The 13,058-nt window shown below is 39.3% G+C and overlaps 1 protein-coding gene across 4 annotated transcripts in view; it reads left to right on the forward strand.

Annotated features, from left to right (window-relative positions):
* The first annotated feature begins 3,019 nt into the window (after positions 1-3,019).
* dennd1b (DENN/MADD domain containing 1B) overlaps positions 3,020-13,058 on the forward strand; it is a 78,508-nt gene continuing 68,469 nt past the window's right edge. For all 4 annotated transcript variants that reach the window (XM_023794680.2, XM_023794682.2, XM_023794681.2 and 1 more), the window contains exons 1-2: positions 3,020-3,326; positions 3,847-3,911. In XM_023794680.2, coding sequence (XP_023650448.2) covers positions 3,310-3,326; positions 3,847-3,911 — 82 coding nt within the window. In that variant the 5' untranslated portion in view covers positions 3,020-3,309. The remainder of the gene's footprint in view (positions 3,327-3,846; positions 3,912-13,058) is intronic.

Below are 13,058 nucleotides of genomic sequence, written 5' to 3' on the forward strand. Positions count from 1 at the left end.
CTCAGTGACTGAAAATGCGGAGATAGCATGCTCTAGCGATTCTCGTGTGTTATCTTATCAGATTCCTGCATGAGGAAAAAAAATAAACTAATACTCGCGAGCGACCTTGTTCAGGTTATTTGAGCGATATACTTACATATTAACAATGGAATACATATTCCTAAATAATATGTCGCATATACGGGATTATTAACTTATTTGTTGCGAGAGGCAGGTACCGGCTCACGTTCTTACCATTTCCATCTTGTTTTCGCTGTCACGCGCGCGCCTTTGCGTTCCATTCGCCCGAGGCCGGTATTACGGCACGCGATTCTGCTCCTCCTCTGCTTCAAGATTCAAGATTCTTTATTTGTCACATGTAGTTATAGCTGGTACAACATGTACTTGTAGTTCAATATCATTGACCGTGCTTGAAACGACATCGCATTTTCTTAACTTTCTGCACATTACATAAGCAGACGTTAAAATATGTGAAAGCGAAGATGGAAGTTGTATGACTATTTGCATGAATCTTGATTGTTTTCCTTTTGTACATTTAACCTGCCATCAATAGTGTTATAATGTCTGCTTATCTGTTTCAATGATTTTGGATTAAGCGCCTAGGTATTAACTGTATGAGTACTTTGGGTGCTATGGCATTATGTTTATGTCTATGATGTACGCATTTATATTAAACACATGAAAATATATAATTCAGTTGAAATAAATATAATAAATACACTTAAGTGTTTTAACTAGTGTTAAGTTGTAAACAAGAATATCCTGCTGCAGGTATCCATATGAAATTGCAAGGATCCCTGCTATAACATAATGACAGTTTTAAAATCAGCATTATATATTTACATAATATACACATATGTAATTTAGGCTCACATGCAGTGATTAACTACTAAAAATGTTAGCTATGCTCTCCAAACATTTCTGTTTAAAACTGTCTGCCGTCCAGCTAGATTGATCAAATGATACTAATCAGAGTTTGTGTAGGTCTTAACTGGGACTACATGCAAACTCCATAATTCCAGACCAGGGGATTGTTCCATGAAGCAAGATTTCTTGCTTAGCCAGATAACTTGATGGATTTAAGGTAGTCTGGCCTAAATGTAAGTGAACTAACGTAGACCAGACTACCTTAAATCCAACAAGTTACCCGACTAAGCAAGAAATCCTGCACTGTGGAACTCCCCCCCGGGAGTATAAGACAAAACCATGAAGGCATGAAACCAAAGAGACATCTACTGAACCACCATATGGCCGTTTGCAAATACCAAACAGTTCAATAAATATTTATTCACTGAATTTATTTGAATTGTTTGCTGTATGCTGGCTGAAGTGTTGTATCCTAGGAGAAAGAATTATTTAGATGACTTGGTTCTGTTTGTTTTTCTTCCGTTTTCCATACTATATATCCAGTATGGGCTGTAGTAAGCCTGGAACCTGTCACTAAAAACAAGACATAAGGCATCGAAAACCATGGATGGGAATTATTGAGAGACACCAGTTCACCTAAACCACATGGCTTTGGAGTGCTGGAACAAACACACAAACATGATCAATGTGCAAAATCCACGCAAGTACAGCAAGGGCTGGTGATGTCCACAGGTGTGAGACCACCCTCTGAGCCACCACACTGTCTAATGTGAAGCTGGTATCATTTATATAACTGCAAAAATAGCTACATTCATAAACAAATATACAATCATCCAATTTCTCGTGGAATATTTTCATTTTAAACCATAACAGCAGATTAAAGTGACAGCGTGCAAACATGATATTCAGGAAGAAAAAATGCCTTGGGTTTTTTTTTTTCCTGAAATTGACTTTCTTGAGAAGTTAGTGGCTTGAACAAGCAGCATCATCTCAACAAACTTCCAGAATTGCTCTGTGCATAAAAGGCTGGCACATTGCCCCTATGAGTCCCTTCCCAGGATTGGATCTGCGAGTCATATTGCCAGTCAAAGAAAGTTTGCCTAACTACGTTATTATTTACCTGTGGATAACTGCCTCCCTAAATGCATATGGGACTAGTGCAAATGGACGATTAAAAATGGTTGACTTTGTTATCCCATCTTCTGTTACCTCCTATAGAAGAAGCATTGTCTTCTTAGGACAACGCGAAATAATATCCAATTCAAACATTAAAAATTATTTTTTTAATAAAAAAGGAAATTTGCAGTGCCATCTATTCATTACCAGCTAATACAACACGGAAAACAGGATGACTCTGGCCTTAAGTCAGAAGCTTTGAAGTCTTGCAGTGGTGAGTCGTAGGGCATACTTCATTTAATTTGCTTAACTGATACTTGGATTCTTTGCCCACATACCCACTTTGACATGACACACCTAAAATTAAGTTCAGTAGAAAATATGGATCCAAACTCTGGTACTTCAATTTACTAGTCATGTTTCTTAGGTATCATTTTTATTTAGGTCATCCTCTACATTCTGCCCAGTGTACTCCTCTGCTTTGTGCCCTGTGGTACCTGGGTCGGGCTCCAAGCTTTTCATAACCCAGTATAGGATGAGTGGCTGGAAATTAAAATGGATGGATGGCTTCTCCACTTAAATTCTCTGTCATTGTTCTTTCACCTGGTTCTATTATGGTTCAAGTTATGTGTAGTAGCAAACAACAATCTAGCCAAGTTATGCAGTGCTATGTCTCCCAGCAGAGCTACCCAAGTATGTGAATAATAAATGTCTTAACATGTGTAGCTCACCATCTAACAAATAACTCTTAGTGTTCACCTTCATCTTCCACCTTGTGGGCTCACCTTGTGATTGTGAGCCCACCTACAGTATACGACGTCAGTTCACATGACTCAGCTGCATCACATCTGGGTTACGTAAGCATCGACTGAGCGACTGATTACTTATTTCTGAAGATGCTCCTTGTTAGTAGCAGTCATTCGTGGTGGTCTGGAGCGACCCCAGACCCCCACCATCAGCCGGCGAAAGACGACCTTCGTGAAGAGCATCGACCGCGGACATGCAAGCAAGTGGTGAGCGCGCCGATGACGTCACACTGTCGTCTCGTGGACTTCCTGGTTTCACGCTCAGTGAAGAAATCCGTAGGACGAGAAAGAGAGCGAGAGAAAGCCTAGATATCTAAAGACAGACGTTTATACAGACAGCAGGAGGCATGTGGGCTCTCTCTGAAATGCGCACTGAAATTGAGGAAGCGACTGACTAGCGAAAAGTATTGAAAAAAACTCGCGCTTCACCTCCGTGGACGGTTTGCCAGTGTTGGCTGTCCTCCCGATCTCGGACAGCGGTCAGAGCCGGTTTTGAGGGAGCTGCCGAGATGTTGTAACCATGGACAGCAGAATAAAGTAAGTCTTTTAGCTGGGCATGACAGCATTTGCTACAAATAAATGCGTGAAAAGCCTCAGAGAGTCTGTCTGCGAGATACACGTCGGTGATCATACGTGCGCTGACAAGTGCTTTCTTCCTGAGGCGACTTGGGAAAGGTTGAAGCCGGTTTTAATTTTACTTTGAGCAGGGCTGGCTCTGGATAAACACCACGACACGTAGGCCGGAAGCCTTAAAATAACAAAATAAACTCCAAAGTGTCTGGAGTTACGACTGTGTGTAACGTTATTATCATAACAGTTCCCATAAATACCTGCAGCCAGCGAAGGATGGACTTGTTAAATGCTGTCAGTACCGGGTAAAGGCAATGCCTTTGCTAGCCTCTTAACCAGCTAGCTTGATTCTTATGTGTTTTCGGTGCAGTGTATCCGTACGCAGAAACACTTAATGTGTGTACCAGTGCATGTTTTTCTTTTTCTTTCCTTTAAATGACAGATGTCGTCTTAATGGCTTTTGAATGTCCCTCTCTTTTTTCCACAGCGAAAATCCAGGGAAGACGTTTGATCTGGTTCTACAGGTGCGATGTCCGGCTACAGAAAATGAAGGTAGGACACGATTTGCAATTTACACATTTAACTTCAAATAAATTAGCACGACGCCCACCTTATCACGTCAGTCGTCATTTGTGAATCACAAGTTTTTATCAGTTGTGACGGGTCTATTTGTGTATTAATATGTGAACACTTGGAACCGTGTCGTAGAGTACGTATGCTCAGAAAACATTGGAAAAAAATGCATAGGTGACTTGTTTGTTTGCCTTATTTCGAAGTGCTGTTTTGCAGACATTCTGTAATTTAACTTTCCTAAACTGGGGGTGTATCAGGTGGGCATATTAGTTGATGTAGGAGACTTGGCCAAAAGATCACAAATGCCAGACAGTTGTGTGTTCAATTTTTTTTTACCTGCTTTCAGTGATTGTTAACTATAGTAGCTGGTTCATGCTTCAATATCCCTTAAGCACTTTAGGTAATATGTATGCTGCCAAAGGTTGGCCTTTCATGTAATGTTGTGTGACAGACATTGATTGGATAGTCACTGCTAACCTGAGATGATTTCACTGCTGCTATCATATGTCAACTATAAATAGAATTTCTGAGCTAAGCTACTTTTGGCTATTAAGACAAGAGTCGATATGTTACTAAAGCTTAGCGAAGTATGATTATACCGTTTAACTGTGATCATTTGTATTTCCCTGCAGTATTACTATGAAATATAGTACGGTACAGATGGTTTGATTTGCTAAAAGTCACCATCTATAATAGTTAGTACACATGTAAGGAGTAATAGTTCATTGCGATTTTTATTTGGAAAATAAGTTAGAGAGTCTTGAGCATGTAAAGATGCATCGTAAATCATTAAATGTAATTTCCTCCATTATTTTAGCAATTATGTCTTTTAACTGTGGTGCTGCTAAGTCTGAATATTGATAAAGTGTAAATATTTGCCAAGACTCACATATCAGACCAATGCAAGTATCTTGACGTTTAAAGAATATCGAATATCGGCAAGTACCGATACGTTAACCGATATGTATCATGCTTAGTGTATAAACTACTTAACTGTTTTTGTTTATACTTTTAAGTTGCTAACACTATAGGATCATGCCCTTAATTTAGGTGTTGCCGAGGCAACATGGTTGACTTGGGCGTGAGCTTCCACTTAAACCTGAGAAAGAAAGCCTTGCCTCAGGTTTTTTTTTTTTTTTTTGTTCTTTTGAACAGGAAGTCCTCTTGTGTAGTATCGGTTCAGTCATTGTGCATCAAAATGACAGGCCTGTGGTCAGTTAATCATCTGTATTTTAAAAGTCCTAAGGACTGCTTCTGCCTGCAGTATCTCTATTTATATGAAAAGGGGTATCGGGCCAAGGTATTTCAGTACCCCTTATTTCTACAGTATTTCTTAACACAGTTCACAGTTTAGGATCATTTTGTATTTTGTTCCGTTTGCTGAGCTCCACATGAGCATATGATCCATGCTTGAAAACGTGCATTGTTTTTGCTAATGGTCTGCAACTATTTAAATGTGAGCTTAGCTGAAAGCAAACACTGAATGATTATATTAGTTCACCTATGTTGCTTGACCCTTTGCATAACAGAGTAAAGTTTTAGGGGTTTGCATTTCTTAATGATTTCACTGGCTTCATTATTGATCTTTATCAGCAAATAAACATGAGCTATTGAAGTATATTTCTGAGTATTTGCATCTAAATTTCTCATTTGGTGCTGTCACTTGTGTATGTAAAATATATGTATAATGACTTGGGAGATTCTATTTTTGTATTAGTGTGTGTTTTGTGTTGGAATGAGGAGGCAGGAAGGAAGAAAAACTCTGTATTTAAATAAAAGTGCCTTAACTGGTTGCTTAGGGTTGCTTCCATCTTGGAATATGTGCTCTAAATCTCAAGAATATCCTGGAGATGCTAGAGACTGTTTTTCCTCATTCCCACACTCACAACACTGTCAATCTGTGGGTGTGCCATTCATTAAGCTCTGTGCCTTTCAGCATTGTGTACTGCTCTTAGTTTCATGCAAGCGCCTTTTAGTACCTGTAATATAGGGAAAAATAACTTGCTGTAGTTCCCCATTCTGTGATAGTGAAAATGTGCTACCTACTTGTGTTCTGCCAGTACTTTTGTAAGCTTCCTTGTTATACTTATGTGAAGAAATGTACCGTGTATTTATTAATTAAGCTGTAGGAGTTAAAATGATAGATATCTATACTAAAACTGCAGTACTGGGAGTGATAGTTGTTCTATATTTGTTTGCTCAAAGCTGTAGTGCATTCCTTTAAACCAGCCGTACGGTAAAGTGTAAGAACTTAAAGGGGGATTTGGTTAACCCAATGATTTTAAGGTAGATCATCTTTGGTATGTGTAGGTAAGGAACCTGGAAAATTCAAGATCTTCATGTACTATTCCTCACATTCACAGTAGTAGAAATAGATTGCATATTTATGTATGGATTTCCTGAATACTGAAGTAGCACTTTATTTTTGTTTTCTGGTGTACAGACCACAGCTAATACTGAGCAACCTCCTGTTTGATTCCCAGTGGGTAGTTTTTACAGTTTCAAGGGTTTTTGGAAAGCTATGGCCTGAAAACTGGAAATGATCAGAAAGCATCTGAAAATATCTCAAAATAAGAATGCTTTAAAAAGGCTAATTGTGGGACGTTAATATAATGAAAATTCTCTTCTCAAGGTGGTAGAGGGTTGATAAATAGTTGCACTGCTAGAGATGGAAGCATATCTGACTGGATCCCCAACTCAGCCCAATCCAGTTATGTTCCAGGCCGTTTTAGGGCCCTTTTTGCTCAGAGGCCCTTGTGATCGTCTTAACCTCCCCCCTTCCGACATCACTTTTTCACTTTTGATAAGACATAGTATTAAATCGCAAGGTTCTAAAATGGTAATGTTGTATTTTCCTAGTGTGCAATTGTTTATGTTTATAGGTGGTGTGCTAAAAGGTACTGAAAACCATAGAACTTTATTCATATTAACACATAAGTTCTGCGCTAATGAGGTGAAGTCGTCTTGGACGGTACCTCTCCGGTCTGTAAAACCTTCCGAAAATTTAGGCATCTTTTGACTCATCTTCCACATTGATGTTTTGAAGTATCTTTTAAAAGCCTAAAAAGATAAATGCACAATTTTGGAGAGGCCTGTGATGTGTTGAGAATGTGGCTTCACCTTCTCAACTTGTTGGAACTAGCTACAGAAAAACTGTTGTTAATGCATGTGCTGATTGTGTTGACCTTGAACATATTTATACGGTGCTGAATGCAGGTTTACCACACTATCTGAAAGTAGAGCGTTCCTATGAAAACTTCCGTAAGCCAAAATGGGATAAAGTGAAGAAGCAATTACCATTAATTTATATGAGATAAAAACTTGGGTGTCCTCAGACTTAAAAAATAACATGCAACATGATGCCAAATAACACAAACATATAGTAAAAAAATAGGAATCTTATGATAAATACACAGCTTCTATAAAATATAATATGTACATTGTAGTTTCACTTACCTGAATCAATACAGGTTGCTTTGCTTAATGCCTGGGATACGTTCTGAGAAATGCATCATTAGGTGAGTTTGTCATTGTGAGAACATCATAGAGTGTACTTGCACAGACCTAGATAGCATAGCCCACTATACACCTAGGCTATATGGTATAACCTAAATAATGATAAACGTACACTGATTAAACACGACTACCGTTTTATTAAAACGCATCAGTTTAAAAATTTCCTTCTCGATTACTCAGCAGTATGGTGGAAGGAAGTCCAAATAAAAAGCATCATTTCTGTGGAGGCACTTCACATTAAAAGTGAATGAAAATGCAGTCGTCCGTCAGTATTGCAAAGCAGAACTTAAGTGTCACCACAGAAGGACTGCAATGCAAATATTTCTTAAAAGAAGACATTTGATTTTGACAGACTCACTAAATAATGTGAGATATGTGCCATTTAGCCTCACGGTGTAACCTGGCCTGTCTTTGTCATCACGTTGACTTAAATTATTCATTTACTTTCTACGATTCTGTATAGTAATTGCTGCTAAAACGAAGGTTACCCCCATCACTTAGCCACATCATCTTAGGGCTGAACGATATTGGGAAAAGTTCACATTGAGATATTTTAAGTTATTGCAATATTTAGGAGTTGAAAATTAACTACACTGCTCAAAACAATTAAGGTAACATTTAAATCACACATCCAATCTCGAAGAACAAAATAAAGTTGAAAATCTTAATTGATAGTCATTGAGAATAAAATGACATAAGCACAGTCAATAGAAACCAAAATCATTAACCCACTGAGGGCTGGATTCAAATTCACACGGAAAATCAAAGTAAAAAACAGAAATCACAGACTGATCCAACCACTCATAATGTGGCTCAGTAATGTGTATGGCCCTCACATGCCTGAATGCACTTCTGACAACATCTGGGCATGCTCCTGATGAGGCAGTGGATGGTGTCCTGGGGCATCTCCTCCCAGACCCAGATCAGGGCATCAGTGAGCTCCTGGACATTCTGTGGCGCTGCTTGGTGGCTTTGGATGCACTGATACATAATGTTATAGAGGTTCTCTGTTAGATTCAGGTCTAGGGAACGTAGGGGCCAGTCAATAGCATACAGACCCTCGTTATCCAGGAACCGCTTGCACACTCTCACCACATGAGGCTGAGCATTGTCCTGCACCGGGAGGAACCCAGGGGCCACTGCACCAGTGTAAGGTGTGGCAGTGGGTCTGAGGATCTCATCTAGGTACCTAACAGCAGTCAGGGTACTGTTGGCTAGTAGAGGGTCTGTGTGACCCTCAAAGGATATGTCTCCTCAGACCATTACTGACCCCCCGCCAAACCGATCATGCTGGATGATGTTGCAGGCAGCATAACATTCACCACGGCATCTCCAGACTCTTTCATGTCTGTCACATGTGCTCAGTGTGAGCCTGCTCTAATCTACGAAGACAACGGGACACCAAAGGTGAACCTGCCAATTGTTGTGTTTTCTGGCGAATGCCAACCGAGCTGCACGGTGCTGGGCAGTGAGTACAGGTCCCGCTAGAGACGTCACCCTCACACCATCCTCATGGAGTCCGTTTCTGACAGTTTGGTCAGAAACGTACACACGAGTGGCCCGCTGGAGGTTTCAATTCAAATCAATTCCAATTTAATTTGTATAGCACATTTTCACAACATGACGTTGTCTCGAAGTGCTTTACATTATCCCTGCCCAAAATCCCCCAGTGAGCAAGCCAGAGGTGATACTGGCAAGGAAAAACTACCTAGAAGGAAGAAACCTTGGGAGGAACCAGAATCTAAGGGGCAGCCCATCCTCCAGGGGCTTAAATGAACAAGATGGCAAAGTCCTAATTTACACTTTCCAAATATTAAAATATGAGTCTCAGTGTAGGGGGCTGTTTTGTAGGGCTCTGGCAGTGCTCCTCCTGTTCCTCCTCACACAAAGAAGCTGACAGTGGTCTTGCTGCTGGGTTGTTGCCCTTCTACAGCCCTGTCCAGCTCTGCTCATGTAAAGGCCTGTGTCCTGGTATCTCCTCCACGCTCTTCAGTATGCGCTGGGAGACACAAAAAACCTTCATGCGATGGCATATATGGATGTGCCATCCCGGAGGATCTGCACTACCTATGCAACCTAAATGGGCTGCAGGTACCGCCTCATGCTACCAGTAGTGACAAGGCACTAGTAAAATGCAAAACTATAGAAAAATCTGTGAGGAAGGATAAGGAGAGAAATAATCTGTGGTCACCACCTGCAAACCATTCCCTTTTGGGGAGTTTTCTTGCTGTTGTCTCTCCCGGTCACTTTTTTCTTGCTTTCATTTGCACCAAAACAAGTGGAATTGATTCATAATTGCTCATACTTCCTAACTGGACAGATTGATATCCCTAATGTTTCACAGTGTTATATTGTGATAATAAAGTGTTCCCTTAATTTTTTTATAAGCAGTTTATATAGACAAATGGTACTTATCTATCAATAGAGCCTGTCAGATACGTTGATGGTGAGTTATTCTAACAGACACAATTCAGTACTTTACATGCTCTTTCTCAATATTGTGTCTGTGGCATAGAAAAGATTTCCATACACCAGAAGATGCATGTTTTTTCGAGACCTGTTCTTATTTGCTTTTGTCCTCTTCACTCAGTTTTGTTTCATTTCTCGTAAACGTACCACACAGTCTGAGTGAATCCACCAGCAAGGACGAGAATCATAATGAATGACTTGGAGTGTATAATGCAGAGATCATGCAAAAGCAACGATGGTAAACTATAAACTTTTAATTTAATTTTTTTAACATTTATGATAGATAATTGTGAAAAACCATCATTAAAATTACAAAGCTTGCAAAATTCTGTTTCCAGTAACTGAGTAAAAATGTTTTAGCATAACTTACTCATGTTTTGAACCCAGCAGACTATTGCGGTTCTTGTGATGTGACAGTTCCATGTGCATGAAATGCCATGTCTATATTAAAATAGCTCTTCGCACAAGCCAAGGGAGACACAGTTGGTGCAATGTGTATCGCTGTTGCCACACACTGCCGGTGTGTGTGTCTGGATTTTGCATGTTCACCGTGTGTGTGCGTGGCTTTTTGGCGGTCCACCGGATTTCACCCTCTGTCCAAAAACATGAAACTTAACTGAATGGCTAAAGTGGTCATATTTTAACTGAGCATGCATCTTGCAATACTTGGTTAGTTCCTGCCTCATGCTAAATTATATATTATATTATGCTATATTATATACACATGATTAGTCAATGAATCGTCAGATTAATTGGTAGGTTGCTCAATCCATAATATAAACTGGGTAAATTTTTACTGTGTATCTTTAACTGGCTCACGGATAAATGCTGAAACCTATTTTTGAATTTCTCCTTTTTCTGTAAAAGGGAAAATTCTTTTGGCTACCAGGTGCTAATGTAGTTCTCTCAAAAAAAGCAAAGTGACATAAAATGGGGGATACCTGTATTTAGCAATTTGCTAATGGAGTCAACGTGATTTAGGGAATTTGATCTACACTAAGTTTTTCAGACCCTGCCGCTGCTGGGTTTGCTTGCATAAGGTATTGTCATCAGAACCTGTGTATGCACTCAGCTAAGTCTTGTGCCTTTCATAATATGTTAATGTCTGATGCTCATATGCCAAAAGGTTTCCTCTTTGTATGGCAGGAATGGCTGTTTTCTGGAGATTCCCCTGTTAATAAGTCGTCACTTGGATTTTGGGTTCAGATGTGTCCCTTCAAAGTGTATTTCATTCGAAGAAGTCAAGGCTGATCTTGCCACCCCTTAATTTGAGAATAATGATGGGTGGATGGAAGAACTATACCTGTATTGCGGCAGTCTTAATTATCAGTAATAAAAGGTGAATTTGCACCTTGATTAACAGGTTATTCAGGGTGAGGTATCAAAGAACTTTAATTGGCCTTTTATATGCTGACATTTTCCTCTAGTGACAGGAAAAAAAATTGAGCTCACTGAACTTGTAAAACTGTATGTTTCTTTCTACACGTCTTGTCAAATTGTATTTAGTTGTCTTGATTAAACTTTACGTTTACTTCAGTGTGGCTTGTTTAATTTGGGCCTATTACACTCGAACCTGGACTCTGGAGAACTGAATGCTTGTATGTTTGTGTAAATTACAACATCCAAGTCCAAACCTCAAGTAGTCCTTTTCCAGATTACTTGGGGTTTTCGGAATTGTGGTAATATAACATTTTTCCAGGGCTACTTCATATAATGGGTGCAGCAGTGTTGCAAAACTGTTTACCAGTATCACAAATATGTGCTAACCTTCGAATGAGCCTACCCAGTTTTTTGAATATGTAGTTTCTGTGGTAGTTTATTATTTAAATGACAACCCAGCTTCTGATCTGTGATTTTTGATATGCTGTATAACAAGCAGCCTCTGACATTAAGAGTAAAATGGCATTGGCCCTAGGGCCAGCAACATTTTCCTTTTTTAGCTCTGTTGAATACAGTACGCAGATGTAGACATGCCATGAATATTGAAAGGCTGAGGCCTTTCCTCTATATGGGATTTTGGGGTTGGGTAATTGGTTACTTTTGCACTCTGAGACCTAATATTATTCATGCAAAAACATTTTATCTCAATGTGTTAATGATGCCACAACTGTATCTTACATACTTTTTGAGAGAAAGTTCGACTTAAAGTGATCAGAGTCCTCCAGCTGGAGCTGAAATGGTGCTGGAAGGGCTCTCCACAGCTGTGAACATAAAGCTGATGTGTGTTGGACTTGCCTGTATGTGACATGATCAGCATATCAAGTTGTGCCTTTTATCTGCTGTTCTGAAGGCTGCTGGCCATGCATATGTAACTATCAATTCGAAAGGATATTGTGCAACCATTAAACTATCGTATCTGACTACCGCATCCTGATATTTATTTGATCTTGTAAATATAAATCAACTGCTGTGATGTTTCCTGGCTGTTTGATATTTGCAGCACGGAAGATCAGTTGATTGCCCTTTTCCTGAATGTGCTGGTGTTAGAAGTTAAAGGCAAGATATTTTTAGCTCTTTTTAAATTTGAAAATGTATACTGTATGCTAAAAATTCTAATTAAGCATGAGTGTGTTTCGCGTTTAGCATTTCATTTTTCAAAGTATGTTCTTTGCTAATGAATCCATTTGTCATTTGTATCATCTGATGCTGTTGCAGGTGCTTTAGTTTGTTTTGCTCTGATTCTGATAAAATTAAGTGTGTGTCAGTTTTCATATATTCTATTCGAACCCGAATAGTCACATTTTCTTCCAGGGGACTATATTTTGTGATTTTTTTTTTTCTTTCATTGCCAAATATGCCATACCACCCATCCATAGCAAAGATTGCTGAAGGATTTCTTAGCAACAGGGTAACAATATTACAGGGTTAGCATATCCTCTTTAACCAGTTCACTTGTCTCACGCCAGTGTAGTGAGATGCATAAATGCATTTCACACTGTGTTTGCTGGCCCTACAGTAGTGATGTACTTTGCCAAAACTCAATGATGCTCTAAGGTGATTTGCAGGATTTGGCTGAAGGCAACAACGTTCAGCTTGTGAGGCATATAAGGCCCCAAACCTTAACTTTACAAAAAGTTTTCTGTTATTTCAAAGTAAACAGTGAATGAAGTATATTTCTCAAGTTTTGGTTTTACTTTACAT

The sequence above is a fragment of the Paramormyrops kingsleyae genome, chromosome 15 (genome assembly GCF_048594095.1).
Source record: "Paramormyrops kingsleyae isolate MSU_618 chromosome 15, PKINGS_0.4, whole genome shotgun sequence".
Lineage (NCBI taxonomy): Eukaryota > Metazoa > Chordata > Actinopteri > Osteoglossiformes > Mormyridae > Paramormyrops > Paramormyrops kingsleyae.